At 42.9% G+C, this 13,939-nt stretch overlaps 1 protein-coding gene across 6 annotated transcripts in view; it reads left to right on the top strand.

Moving 5' to 3' along the window:
* DGKB (diacylglycerol kinase beta) overlaps positions 1 to 13,939 on the top strand; it is a 565,198-nt gene that overhangs the window by 360,387 nt on the left and 190,872 nt on the right. For all 6 annotated transcript variants that reach the window (XM_030550690.1, XM_030550689.1, XM_030550688.1 and 3 more), the window contains one exon: positions 12,706 to 12,770. In XM_030550690.1, the coding sequence (XP_030406550.1) occupies positions 12,706 to 12,770 (65 nt within the window). The remainder of the gene's footprint in view (positions 1 to 12,705; positions 12,771 to 13,939) is intronic.

Genomic DNA, 13,939 nt, shown 5'->3' with positions numbered 1-13,939 from the left:
AACAAAAATAAGTTTATTATCAAAGATGCAAAAGCTACTAAGGATAATGGAAACAAAAGGGTTACATGTAAAACAAAATAATAACACGGGGGGGAGGGATAGCTCAGTGCTTTGAGCATTGGCCTCCTAAACCCAGGGTTATGAGTTCAACCATAGGGGGCCATTTAGGGATCTGGGGCAAAAATCTGTCTGAGGATTGGTCTCCCTTTGAGCAGGGGGTTGGACTAAATGACCTCCTGAGGTCCCTTCCAACCCTGATACTCTATGAAAGACTAAACTTAACAGGTAACTGCCTGTCTAAAGAAGTCTTATCTCACCCAAAGTCCTTTGCAGCATCTTTCACTAAGGTAGTTAGAGATCCTGTTTTTGTAAATGTGCTGTCTATTTACTTCCTAGAATAAAAGAATATCTTTTTGCCTTCTACTTATATCCCCAAAGTTAATTGTTTGTACTCTGGGTGATAATCTCTGCAGTTTATTTTCCTGCGTGCTGCTACCTTGTTGATTTCACGTGTCCCTTCTTACTTCCTGCGTAGATGTGTAGTCATTGTGTTAACTTACAATCATAATTTACGTGACAATATAGAGACCAGTGAATAAACATCTTTTTTCTGACAGAAAACCTGTTTCTCAATTCTGCCTTGAACAGAATTTAAAACACATTTTCAGTATACTTATGTAACTTTTTGCATAGTATCCATCCATCCATTTCACAATGATATTAATGAGCAGTGTGACCCTAGCTTTCATTAAAGACCTCACATAATGTTCTTTAGTGATCCAGAATGTACAAACCGGAATCTGAATGTTCTAGTAACCCCCTTGCTAGTTGGCATTGAGGGGGTTTTGGGTTACATCACCCCAATCCATCAATCTTCTGCCTCCACTCTCTCTCAATATCCTTCAGTGCACCAAGCTTGGCCAGTACCTCATGGAAGCTACTTTTGATGGCTTGCCTACCTGTCAGCTTTCCTCAGTAGCAGAAGCTGTTGGAGGCAGGCAAACTGCCTTGTGGTTCCTGACTCTGGAATGATTGGATGGGATGGAGGGACGGTCCTGTTTTGTGGTAGCTGGATCATTGGTTGTCAAATAAGTCTCCTGTGGTTCTGTAATTCATTGCGTCTCCTCTGCCTGCTGATGCTCCTCTCCCTCCAAGCTGGTTTGTCTCCTGGATTGTGCGGGGGATGGGTCTCTAGGCTTCCTCCCAATACTGACTGTTCAAACTCTGCGTTTGTATTGGGCAGGCAGTTAGAGGTGAATGTAGGACTTTAAGTACAGCAGTAGCTGGGTCTTGCCTGTCCTCCTTTTGACATGCTAGAGTGACTGGTGGGGCTGAGTAGAGAGTGCTTTGGTTGCAGGAATTGCTATTTTTATTATTTATTGGTGCACTTATCATGTGTTCCAGCTTGTACTGATGAGATGAAGGAATATTTTTCTTGATGTAGCTGACTTGTCTGTGTTGCTAGAGAGCTCCACTCACAGCTCAGCGTCTGGCTGAATGAGCAGCAGCAGCTTGTTCTTCCCCAAACTTAGAGCAGGCTGGAAACATGAACATGCTGAGCCAGTCACAGAATTGTGGGAGGGATTTTGAAACAATGACCCCTAACCCAAATGTGACCTCTTACTGTCCACCATGGGCATATCACAGTGCACAGAAGCAGCCTAAGGAATTTGGGGAGGTTTGACATACACCCCTAAAAGTATTTGAAATCATTCCATTTAAAAGGTGTATGTACCAGCTCTCTGCTCTACTTCTCTGGGAGTATGAAGCTCATAATAGATTCCCCAGGGTAAAGAGGATGTTGTCTGATGATCCCTGGCTGCTATATTTATTAGAGAATGGATCTTAAATTCACCCCTACCTCCAGATTCCTACTGTTGGTTTGTTTTGTGCCTTGCAATTAGTTTGCATTTGTTTAGACCACTTTATGTAAGGCTTTACAAAGAAATGTGCTAAAAATATTCTTTTAAATGAAAGCAGAGAGTCTTCTTCATGTGAACAAAGGGCTGTCCTGTTAACAAGGGGCCCATTTGAGTCCCTTCCAGTGTCACGGTGACATGGAATCCTATGTAAATGGGCTAGGCCTGGGTGGGGGTTAGAATGTTACAGAATCTAATTGCCAATCAATGGATCTTGAAGTCGCCCGATTGGATGCACCATTGATGCCAGTCTTATGCCAATCAGTTGAAGAGCAGCTCCCCTGCTTCAAAGCATATATATATGTGTGGGTACCAGTGATCAGTTTGATTTATGTTCTTTATAAATGATGTTGTACCCTTTCAGCAATTTTTGTATTAAATTTGTGTGGCATGCATCTGCCTTGTGCTGTGCCCATCAAAATTGCTTTTTATGCATTGTCCTTTTTAACCTCCAAGCTCACTAAGTTGCTTGATCTGTTTTGGAGTTAGAAAGTGTTCAGTCATGGGAAAATTTCGAGCAAATTAACCTTCCATGGAATAATAACTGCCTGTTTGTCATCTGCAGTAGGCATTGATCCCTAACTTGTTTATGCCTTGCATTTGTTATGCATGAGTAAGCACATTAGCCTTTTCATTTCATTCATTAGACAGTTAGTCCTTGATTAGTGTTTTCTAGTTTCTGTCAAATACAGTACTACTTCTTAACTCATTTTGTCTTAGGTCTTTCTTTTACTTTTGCCTTAATGTAGAGGAAGGTTAACGAGTTAAGCACAACAGTGGTCCTTTCTGTTTATATTTTTCTAGGAAATATACTTTCACTAATTGGAGTGTCTAACATGTGGATAAAGTATCAAGAACTGTGCTTTCTAGCTAGCGAAGTTGGTTTTGATTTACTGGTTCTCTTTACTTGGAAGGCTGGCAGCTCAAGTTTTACTACCAGTATCACTTTGAGGATGAAGCATTTTGTAACTGCAGGATTATCTATAAGAGTGAATGTTTGCCTTGTAAAATTACTTTTCAACTTTCTCATAACTACGGTAATATGTGAATGATAAGCAGATGAGACTGACAGGACAATGAGTTTGCGAATACTCCACTGAGGCAAGGAAGTTCCCCATGGGAGTTTACAAGCGAGGTGAAGCAGATAAGGATGTGTTTCAGGTTAGCAGTTTTTCTTTCTCTCTCTCTCTTTTTATCTTGCTCATAGACCACTACAGTTGAACTATAATGGTACTGATTTTACCGATAGATGGATATGAAAAACAGCATCAATAATTTTCTATTGTTCTATTAAATACATGGGCCTTAAATACATGATGTGAATATGGCATGGTCTGAAGGTTTTACTAACACACATTTGGGATGATAAATGTAACTTATAAGTATTGAAGCTACTTGGGAATAATTTGGTTAGCCATCGCATACTCATACTGCTTAAAATTTTTATTCCACACCACATCATCACGTGTGATGGTAGTGTGTGTGCGCGCACACGTGTGCACCAGGCAAACTGTGACTTAGACCTCTTTTGGTGCCTCTTGAGTGCACCCCCTAGGGGACTGGTCTGGCTTCCTGTACCTCATTCTTGGTGGAACCACATGGCCCAACCATTCTTAAGTTTTGTCTACACTGCCACTTTCCAGCGCTGCAACTTTCTTGCTCAAGGATGTGAAGAACAACCCGCCCCCCCCCAAGCACTGCAAGTTTCAGTGCTGTAAAGTGGCAGTATAGACAGTGCACCAGCACTGGTAGCTACTCCCCTCGTGGAAGTGGTTTTTTTACAGAGTTGGGAGAGCTCTCTCCCAGCACTGGTGCCATGACTACACAACCACGTGAAAGCGCTGCTGCGACAGATTGGGCTCTGGACTGTACCTACCTGTTCCCAACAACACAGATCAACTTGGTTTTCACACCTGTAATAGTTTCCTTCTGGGAGTCTGTGATAGCATATGTTTGCAATGACAAAGAAACAGTATCTTCAAAACAAAGCACTATTAATTCATTCCTCAGAGATACAAACCGCTTAGAGTAGAAGGGAAAAAAACAATAAAAAGCTTAGAGTGATGCTCTGTACCTTGGGGGAACACGCTGCAACCCCATGTTCATCTTTATAATATGATTGTGTGGTATCCAGTGCAAAGTTTTTTTCATGTTGGGTGTCTTCGGAAGGCTTGTGATGCACTGAGCATTGTTGTTATAGGAATGTTATAGGTTGTAATTTCATGTATATAGTTATGAGGCTGAAAATGTGTTCTCATGGCTTAAAACAAGCCCAGGCAAAAACTCTCCAGGAGCAGAGGCACAGGCAAAAACTCTCCAGGAACAGAGAGGCAGTTCACAGCTCATCAGGGCATATATGGAACAAACCCAGCCCAGTCTCACAGGAACAAAGGATCTATTGGACTCTTGAGTGAGTCACCCCCCTCTCTTTGCTCAGTTTGGGACTACAATGAGGTAATGCTCACCTGACTCTGAAGGAAGTGGAGGGCAAAGCCCAGAGGGAAAAGACATGATAAAAGGGAGAGACGTTTGCGATGCTTGCTCTCACTTCCACCTCCAAGCAGCTGAAGCACTGATCAAAGCAGAGAGCCTGGCTGAAGGGCAACCAGCCAGCCTGTGGTGAGAAGCATATACATTTGTAAGGCCACTGAAAGTGTTAAGATCAGCTTAGAATGCGTTTTGCTTTTATTTCATTTGACCAAATCTGACTTGTTGTGCTTTGACTTATAATCGCTTAAAATCTATCTTTTGTAGTTACTAAATTTGTTTGTTCTACTTGAAGCAGTGCATTTGGTTTGGAGTGTGTCAGACACCCCTTGGGATAACAAGCCTGGCACATATCAATTTCTTTGTTAAACTGATGAACACGTATAAGCTTGCAGTGTCCAGCAGGCATAACTGGACACTGCAAAATGAAGGTTCCTAGGGTTGTGTCTGGGACCAAAGATATTGGCTAGTGTCATTCGGTTGCACAATCCAAGCAGCAGCTGGCCAAAAGTGCTCACTCATGTAGCTGGGAGCAGCTTACATGCTAGAGGCTTTGCATGAAGAGCCTGGGAGTGGGGGTTCTCACAGCAGGGTAAGGCTGGCTCCCACAGTCAAGGACTGGAGTGACCTTGCGGATCACCAGTCCAGATAACACCAGGAAAATGTCACACCTAGACACTTTTTTTTATTTACACCTTTGTATGTCCCCTAAACCCAGCCAATTCCAGCTCTGGGAGAAAACAGACTGCCCCTGTTGTAGTTTCTATCTCTATCTCTGTCAATTGGATGTCAGCTTTTCATTGCACAGCCTCTTCAAGATCACCCAACCCCGCCCCCCTTTTCTAGGATCTTTAGGGATTAAATGTCCTTTGATCGAGGTTTAGCTTTGGAAAGAGTAAACCATTCTAAGCTGGATAGAGCCAGACAGGTAGTTTATTCCCCAGTGATAACTCAGCTATTGTTTTCTGATGGAGTCTTACATATGTTATTGTTTTATCTTTCCTGTTTGGTTCCTTAAACAACTCCTTCTGATCTGTCTCCATAGCAAATAACCCATCATAACCAAACACACAGAGGCCTTGTGTGATACTCCCTGGGGGTACTCAGCATTGTGAGCCATAGTCACTACCATATAACTCTAGTGTCAGTGAGCTTTGTCTGTGCCCATGGACACCAGGTTTGTATAATTTTTGGTGGTGCCCAGCCAGAACAGGTCCAAGCAGAGCTGTCTCGTCCATAGGATGGATCTGGGCAACTGCCCTAGGCCCCATGCTTCAGGGGGACGTGTGGTCTAGGGCAGCCTGGGGGATTAGCAGGGGCCCAAGCACCACTGGCAGCGAGTGATTTGGCCCCAGCCCGCCCTGCCAGCTCCTGGCATTGCTTGAGGGAGGGAGTGGAAGCCAGAAAGAGACAAGATGGGGGGGTGTAAGCTTGGGGGAAGGGGTAGAATGGGGGGAAGGGGTGGAACAGGGGCAGGAAGAGGCAGAGTAGGGGTGGGAAGCAGTGGAGTGGAGTGGATTGGGGCTGGGTTGCTTGCTGCTGCTGGTGCCAAGCCCCCTACTAATCCTCCCTGTGTCTCACAGAAGTGCAGGGCCTGGGGCGATTGTCCCAGTCTGTCCTATAGACGGGATGGCTCTGAAAATATATGCCCAAACATTGGTGGAGCTGGGCCCACATTCCTGAATATTAGTGGAGCACGGGCACCACGGGCCCATATAACTTGCCGCCTATGTCTGTGCCTGCCTGGGTTCAACTCCTGGACTCCTCAAGCTATTGACAACACAAGCACTTCACCTCCAGGCCTCACTCTCTACACATTAGTGTTAGGCACACTCCACCCCACAAGTCCTCCTAGCATCCCCAGTGTCCAGCCCCTGCTCCAGTGGATGCTCACAGAATTACCAAGCTTGCTTTTCCCAAAGGAACAGTGCACCACAGCTTACTAGTTCATAGATTCGTAGATTCCAAGGCCAGAAGAGGTCATGGTGATAATCTATTCTGACAACCTGCCTAACACAGGCCATTGAACTTTAATTCCTAGTGTTCACCTTAGAATACAGCCTTGCTTAAGACATAGCACTTAAATATCTTTATAGAGAAATCAAGTATAAGGGTTTTTTTTTAACAATCATAACATGCTTTCTATGGTCTCAACTTAACTAACAATTATACTCCTGTTTAAAGAAGTTTATCTGACCCAAAGTTCTTCCCAACATTTTCAGCCAAGCCTGGTTGCGATCCCTTTTTCATGAAGCAAACTCACTGACAGTTTACTTCTTCAGTGAGGGATGCCAGGGCTTCTTTCACTCCCACATATACCAGAACAGATCTTTAAACAGATCTGAAAACTCCCTCCTCCCTCTGTTTACCTCTTTCTGTTAATTTTCTTTTCAAGTACCCTCAAGCTCTTCATTACTATTTAACTTGGTATGCTGATAGACTTGAGGTTCAACAAGAACAAGTGCAGAGTCCTGCATTTAAAACGGAAGAATCCCATGCACTGCTACAGACTAGGGACTGAATGGCTAGGCAGCAGTTCTGCAGAAAAGGACCCAGGGGTTACAGTGGATGAGAAGCTGGATATGAGTCAACACTGTGCCCTTGTTGCCAAGAGGGCTAATGGCATTTTGGGCTATATAAGTAGGGGCGTTCGAGAGATGTGATCATTCTCCTCTATTTGACATTGGTGAGGCCTCATCTGGAGTACTGTGTCCAGTTTTGGGCCCCACACTACAAGAAGGATGTGGAAAAATTGGAAAGAGTCCAGTGGAGGGCAACAAAAATGATTAGGGGGTTGGAGCACATGACTTAGGAGGAGAGTCTGAGGGAACTGGGATTGTTTAGTCTGCAGAAGAGAAGGAGGAGGTGGGATTTGATAGCTGCTTTCAACTACTTGAAACGGGGTTCCAAAGAGGATGGATCTAGGCTGTTCTCAGTGGTATCAGATGACACAACAAGGAGTAATGGTCTCAAGTTGCAGTGGGGGAGGTTTAGGTTGGATAATAGGAAAAACTTTTTCACTAGGAGGGTAGTGAAGCACTGAAATGGGTTGCCTAGGGAGGTGGTGGAATCTCCTTCCTTAGAGGTTTTTAAGGTCAGGCTCAACAAAGCCCTGGCTGGAATGATTTAGTTGGGGATTGGTCCTGCTTTGAGCTGGGGGTTGGACTAGATGACCTCCTGAGGTCCCTTCCAATCCTGATGTTCTATGATTCTATTGTTAGACAGATAATAGTAAGCTAAGGAGATAAACTTCTCCAGAGAGGAGGTGAGAGACACTTTTTTCAAGGAACGCTAGCTTTGAGTGAGTTGCCTTTAACTACAAGAGCTTAAGAACATAATTTCCTGTATACACGCCTATCTTCTTACATATTATCCGCACATGCATTTCGCAATGATTATGATGGCCAGGATGACATGGGCTTTCTAGAGACTTTATATGACATTCTTTGGTGGACTAGATTCATAGATTCTAGGGTCAGAAGGGACCAATGTGATCATCTAGTCCGACCCCCTGCACAAAGCAGGCCACAGAACCCTACCTATCCACTTCTATAACAAACCCCTAACCTATGCCTGAGTTATTGAAGTCTTCAAATTGTGATCTGAAGACCTCAAGCTGCAGAGAACCAGCAAGTGACCCATGCCCTACACTGCAGGGGAAGACGAAAAACCTCCAGGGCCTCTGCCAATCTGCCCCGGAGGAAAATTCCTGCCCGACCCCAAATATGGCAATCAGCTAAACCCTGAGCATGTGGGCAAGACTTATCAGCCAGCACTCAGAAAAGAATTCTCTGCAGTAACTCAGATCCCATCCCATCCCATCCAACATCCCATCACCAACCACTGGGCATACTTATCTGGTGATAATCAAAGATCAATTGCCAAAATTAGGCTATCCCATCATACCATCCCTTCCATAAACTTATCAAGCTTAATCTTAAAGCCAGATATGTCTTTTGCCCCCACTACTCCCCTTGGAAGGCTGTTCCAGAACTTCACTCCTCTAATGGTTAGAAACCTTCGTCTAATTTCAAGTCTAAACTTCCTAGTATCCAGTTTATACCCATTTGTTCTTGTGTCTACATTGGTACTAAGCTTAAATAATTCCTCTCCCTCCCTAATATTAATCCCTCTGATATAAAGAGCAATCATATCCCCCCTCAGCCTTCTTTTGGCTAGACTAAACAAGCCAAGCTCTTTGAGTCTCCTTTCATATGACAGGTTTTCCATTCCTCGGATCATCCTAGTAGCCCGTCTCTGAACCTGTTCCAGTCTGAATTCATCCTTCTTAAACATGGGAGACCAGAACTGCACACAGTATTCCAGGTGGGGGTCTCACCAGCGCCTTATATAACGGTACGAACACCTCCTTATCTTTGCTGGAAATACCTCGCCTAATGCATCCTAAAACCACATTCGCTTTTTTAACAGCCATATCACATTGGTGGCTCATAGTCATCCTGTGATCTACCAATACCCCAAGGTTCTTCTCCTCCTCTGTTGCTTCCAACTGATGCGTCCCCAATCTATATCTAAAGTTCTTATTATTAATCCCTAAGTGCATGACCTTGCACTTTTCACTATTAAATTTCATCCTATTACTATCACTCAAGTTTACAAGGTCGTCCAGATCTTCCTGTATGATATCCCGGTCCTTCTCCGTGTTAGCAATACCCCCCAGCTTCGTGTCATCCGAGAACTTTATTAGCACATTCCCTCTTTTTGTGCCCAGGTTGGTAATAAAAAGGTTAAATAAGATTGGTCCCAGAACCGATCCTTGAGGAACTCCACTAGTAACCTCCTTCCAGCCTGACAGTTCACCCTTCAGTACGACCCGTTGTAGTCTCCCCTTTAATCAGTTCCTTATCCACCTTTCAGTTCTCATATTGATCCCTATCTTTTCCAATTTGACTAATAATTCCACATGGGGAACCGTGTCAAATGCCTTACTGAAATCGAGGTAAATTAGGTCTACCGCATTTTCTTTGTCTAAATAGTCTGTCACCTTCTCAAAGAAGGAGATCAGATTGGTTTGGCACGATCTACCTTTAGTAAAACCATGTTGTACTTTGTCCCAATTACCATTGACCTCAATGTCCTTAACTACTTTCTCCTTCAATTTTTTTTCCAAGACCTTACATACTACGGATGTCAAACTAACAGGCCTATAGTTACTTGATCACTCTTTCTCCCTTTCTTAAAGATAGGAACTACGTTAGCAATTCTCCAGTCGTACGGTACAGCCCCTGAGTTTACTGTTTCATTAAAAATTCTCGCTAACGGGCTTGCAATTTCATGCACCAGATCTTTTAATATGCTCGGATGAAGATTGTCCGGGCCCTCTGATTTTATCCCATTAAGCTGTTCAAGTATGGCTTCTACCTCAGATGTGGTAATATCCACCTCCATATCCTCATTCCCGTTTGTCATCCTTCCATTACCCCTAAGCTCCCCATAAGCCTTATTAAAGACTGAGGCAAAGTACTTATTTAGATATTGGGCCATGCCTAGGTTATCCTTAACCTCCTTTCCATCCTCAGTGTGTAGCGGTCCTACTTCTTTCTTTGTTTTCTTCTTATTTGTATGGCTATAGAACCTTTTACTATTGGTTTTAATTCCCTTTGCAAGGTTCAACTCTACTTGGCTTTTAGCCTTTCTCACTTTATCCCTACATGTTCTGACCTCACTAAGATACCTTTCCTTGCTAATCCCACCCTTCTTCCACTCCTTGTAGGCTTTCTGCTTTTTCTTAATCACCTCTCTGAGATGCTTGCTCATCCAGCTTGGTCTACAACTCCTGCCTATGGTTTTTTTTCCCCTTTCTTGGGATGCAGGCTTCCAATATTTTCTGCAGCTGCGACTTAAAGTAATTCCAGGCCTCTTCCGCATTTAGATCCACAAGTTCTTCAGTCCAATCCACTTCCCTAACTAATTTCCTTAATTCTTTAAAGTTAGCCCTTTTGAAATCAAAAACCCTAGTCCCAGATCTGTTTTTGTTTATCCCTCCATCTAGTTTGAACTGAATTAGCTCATGATCACTCGAACCAAGGTTGTCCCCTACAACCATTTCTTCTATGAGGTCCTCACTGCTCACCAAAACCAAATCTAAAATGGCATCCCCTCTTGTTGGTTCTTCAACTACTTGGTGAAGGAATCCATCAGCTATCACATCCAGAAAAATCTGATCCCTACTATTCTTACTAGCACTTGTCCTCCAGTCTATATCTGGGAAGTTAAAGTCTCCCATGATCACACATTTCCCATTAGTGTTTACTTCCTTAAAAACATTAAAGAGGTCTATATCCATATCAAAATCAGATCCCGGCGGTCTGTAGCACACCCCAAGCACTATCTCAGGGGAGGCTCTAGTAGCTTTCTTTCCCAGTGTGATTTTTGCACAGACAGACTCTGTCTTGTCCATTCCATCACTTCTTATTTCTTTACAGTTAACCTCCTCATAGATGTACAATGCCACCACCTTTGCCTTTATTTCTATCTTTCCTAAACAGCACATAGCCTTCAATTACCTGTACTCCAGTCATGACTACTATTCCATCATGTTTCTGTTATCCCTATAATATCTGGTTTCACTTCCTGCACCAGTAGCTCTAGTTCCTCCATTTTGTTCCCTAGGCTCCTCGCATTAGTGTACAGACATCTTAATTTTTGCCGTTTGGCTTCACTCACATTCTGTACCCTGTTAGGCACGGACATTCTACCACCACCATCACCAGTTAGTCTGTTATCTACACTACCCTTCCTCCTTATGCCAATTCTTCTGTCCATGTCTGTATCCCCTCTTACTTTGTTTACTTCCCTCTCAAGGTTAAATTCTGGCGTGGAGATCTCCCGAACATCTCCCAACCATCTCCCCCAAATTTCTAGTTTAAAGCTCTCTTAATCAGGTCGGCGAGCCTCCATCCTAGAAGTCTATTTCCATCCTTGCTCAGGTGAAGTCCATCCCGAGAGAACAGTCTTCTGTCCGTAAATGCTTCCCAATGGCCGTACATCCCAAAGCTCTCCTTATAGCACCACTGCCTGAGCCATCTGTTGATCGCCATAATCTTGTCACACCTTTGTCGCCCTTCTCTACGAACCAGAAGAATCCCATGAAGATCACCTGAGCCTCGATTTCCTTAAGTGTCTTCCCCAGTCTGGCATAGTCTCCCTTGATACATTCCAGAGAGTATCTAGCGTATCATTCGTTCCCACATGAAGGACAATCAACGGATTCTTCCCCACTCCCGCTAGTATCCTTTTCAGCCTCAGGTCCACATCCTGTATCTTAGCACCCGGCATACAGCACACCCTTCTGTCCTCCCGATCAGCTCTAGTCACAGGCCTGTCTAGCAGACTAGTAGGTAAACACCAGACACTGGGGATCCTTATAAACCTTTTATACCCCTGTCCCTCTTGGCACAAAGAGGTGCCTGAGTCAGACCTCCACCATATAAAAGAATCAGTAGAGATATTTCCAGTTCATCACATTGTATAAAAGCTTACTTCTTATTTGTTGTTTTTAATACATGATCTTTAGGTTCTTTATATCATCTCCAGAAGTTAATGTAACCAAATCTGTGTGTATTAGTAATATATATGATAGAATATAAAAAAATATAAACTCCTACACATTTCTTCCAAGGTGTGTATGAGGTAATAGGACACATGTATCTGGGAATGCCTGTGCTCTGGAGGTGCTCTGTGTAGGGATCTGACTTAGAGACTTAGCACGTAGTCATTTTGAAATGACAACGGTGGTGGTTCTATACTGAATCCACCCTTTTTTTTTAATGTGTATATAATACTGGGTAGCCAGATCTTGACCTAGACCACATAGAACTTTGTATACAATACTATTGAATGGCCCTATGCAAATGCTCAGGCTATATACAGGTGAAGTTACCTTAGTGGGTCTTCTACTCTACTTCCAAAGAAAGAGATTTCCTAGATTTATTCTGTAATCCGGCAAAAATAATGTCAATAGTAAACCTTCACTGAAAACAAATGCCTATATGCTGCACAACAGTTGGAGATACTTTCAGCAAAAATAACTATCACATTCCATTCATGTAAAAAGATGTAACAGACTGTAAAATGTGTAGTAGGTGAATGATCTGGAGATGTATCTGCTTGTTGGAATACTGTATATCTGAGATTTCAAAATTATCAGGGTACTGCTCTTGTATAATGATAGTACAAAAAACATCTTGTGGTTTATGTGCCTTGGTTAGAATTTCGATTTTATATTTTGCAGTTTTACCCATAGTGATAGATTTACACGTTTATTTTTTCCTGTTAGGATGCTTCAATTGCCCACAGGTTCCACATCATGCGAGAAAAACATCCAGAGAAGTTCAACAGTAGGTAAGAACACAAACAATATTTGCCTGTGAATGGGTAAGCTTTATGTTACATGAGGTAAATTCTGCATTTTCCTTCAAAATATTGATTATTATTACAAGACAGAATGTCACTGCATCTTACTTTAAATGTCTGGTTCCAGATTACTCCGATTAAAGTCAGTGATATCTGGTATCTCAGTTAAAGTGAGCAGCATTATAAATAAACTGTTCTCACATGCAGAATGATTGACTCTTAAGATTAGCATGATAGAGATGATGCACTGTGGTATCTGAGGATCCCTGAGTTGATGCTTTGCCATTAGGAACTGCAGAGCACTTATTAGACAGATGCAGCTGGGGATCCTTATCTTTCATTCCTGCATACACACTGGTATGTTGACAAGGGGCTCTTCCATATATACTCTTTGTGAGGAAGGGCAACTGAATGCTTTTTTATAAATATATACAACTTATCATTAAGAAGCTTGGGAAATGTCTAAAATGTGCGAACTGAAACTCTGCGTATATCCACGTGTTCCTTTTTGAGTTTGATATGGACTGTTGTTCCAAAGTTTTTTTGGAAATGTAAAATGTATTAACATGTACTCTAAATACATCTTTCCTCAATCAACAGCTTACAGGGTAGGTAAAATCCATAATGCAATGCTTGTTTGTCTCTCATATTAGGATAATTTATCAGATCAACAATGATGGGGAACGTCAACATTTCAGAAGTCTTAAGTAATATTTGAAGGCACAAGAGAGAAAAAGAAATCAATACAATCTATAGGAATATATACTGCACATATTTATTTATATACTTATGAATATGTTCTCTCTCTGGGCCAAATTGTGGCATTTACCCACTGGCCTGAATTGGGGGCTATGTGGAGCTGCTATGCTCCATAGGGAGATCTTGGAACACTTGTGTCTCAGGTAAGCAAGCTGCCCTAATGGATGAGACTTACACAGGCTGCCATTTCTATAGGATAGTGGATCTGCTCTCCCTAGTATGGCTGTACTGCTTTGTGGACCAGAACAGAGCAGTGCGAATGGGGCCATTAACCACTGCAGTGTGGCTGAAAACACTGTGCTTCCCAAACCACAGGGACTGAGGCTGTCACAAGCCATACACCAAGAGGCTTCTTACACACTCAGTAACCCTCAGCATCTGTGAGGATGTCATGATCC

Source organism: Gopherus evgoodei, chromosome 2 (genome assembly GCF_007399415.2).
Source record: "Gopherus evgoodei ecotype Sinaloan lineage chromosome 2, rGopEvg1_v1.p, whole genome shotgun sequence".
In the NCBI taxonomy this organism is placed as follows: domain Eukaryota; kingdom Metazoa; phylum Chordata; order Testudines; family Testudinidae; genus Gopherus; species Gopherus evgoodei.
Note: the sequence above shows the minus strand (reverse complement) of the source record. Positions and strands in the feature narration are given on the sequence as shown.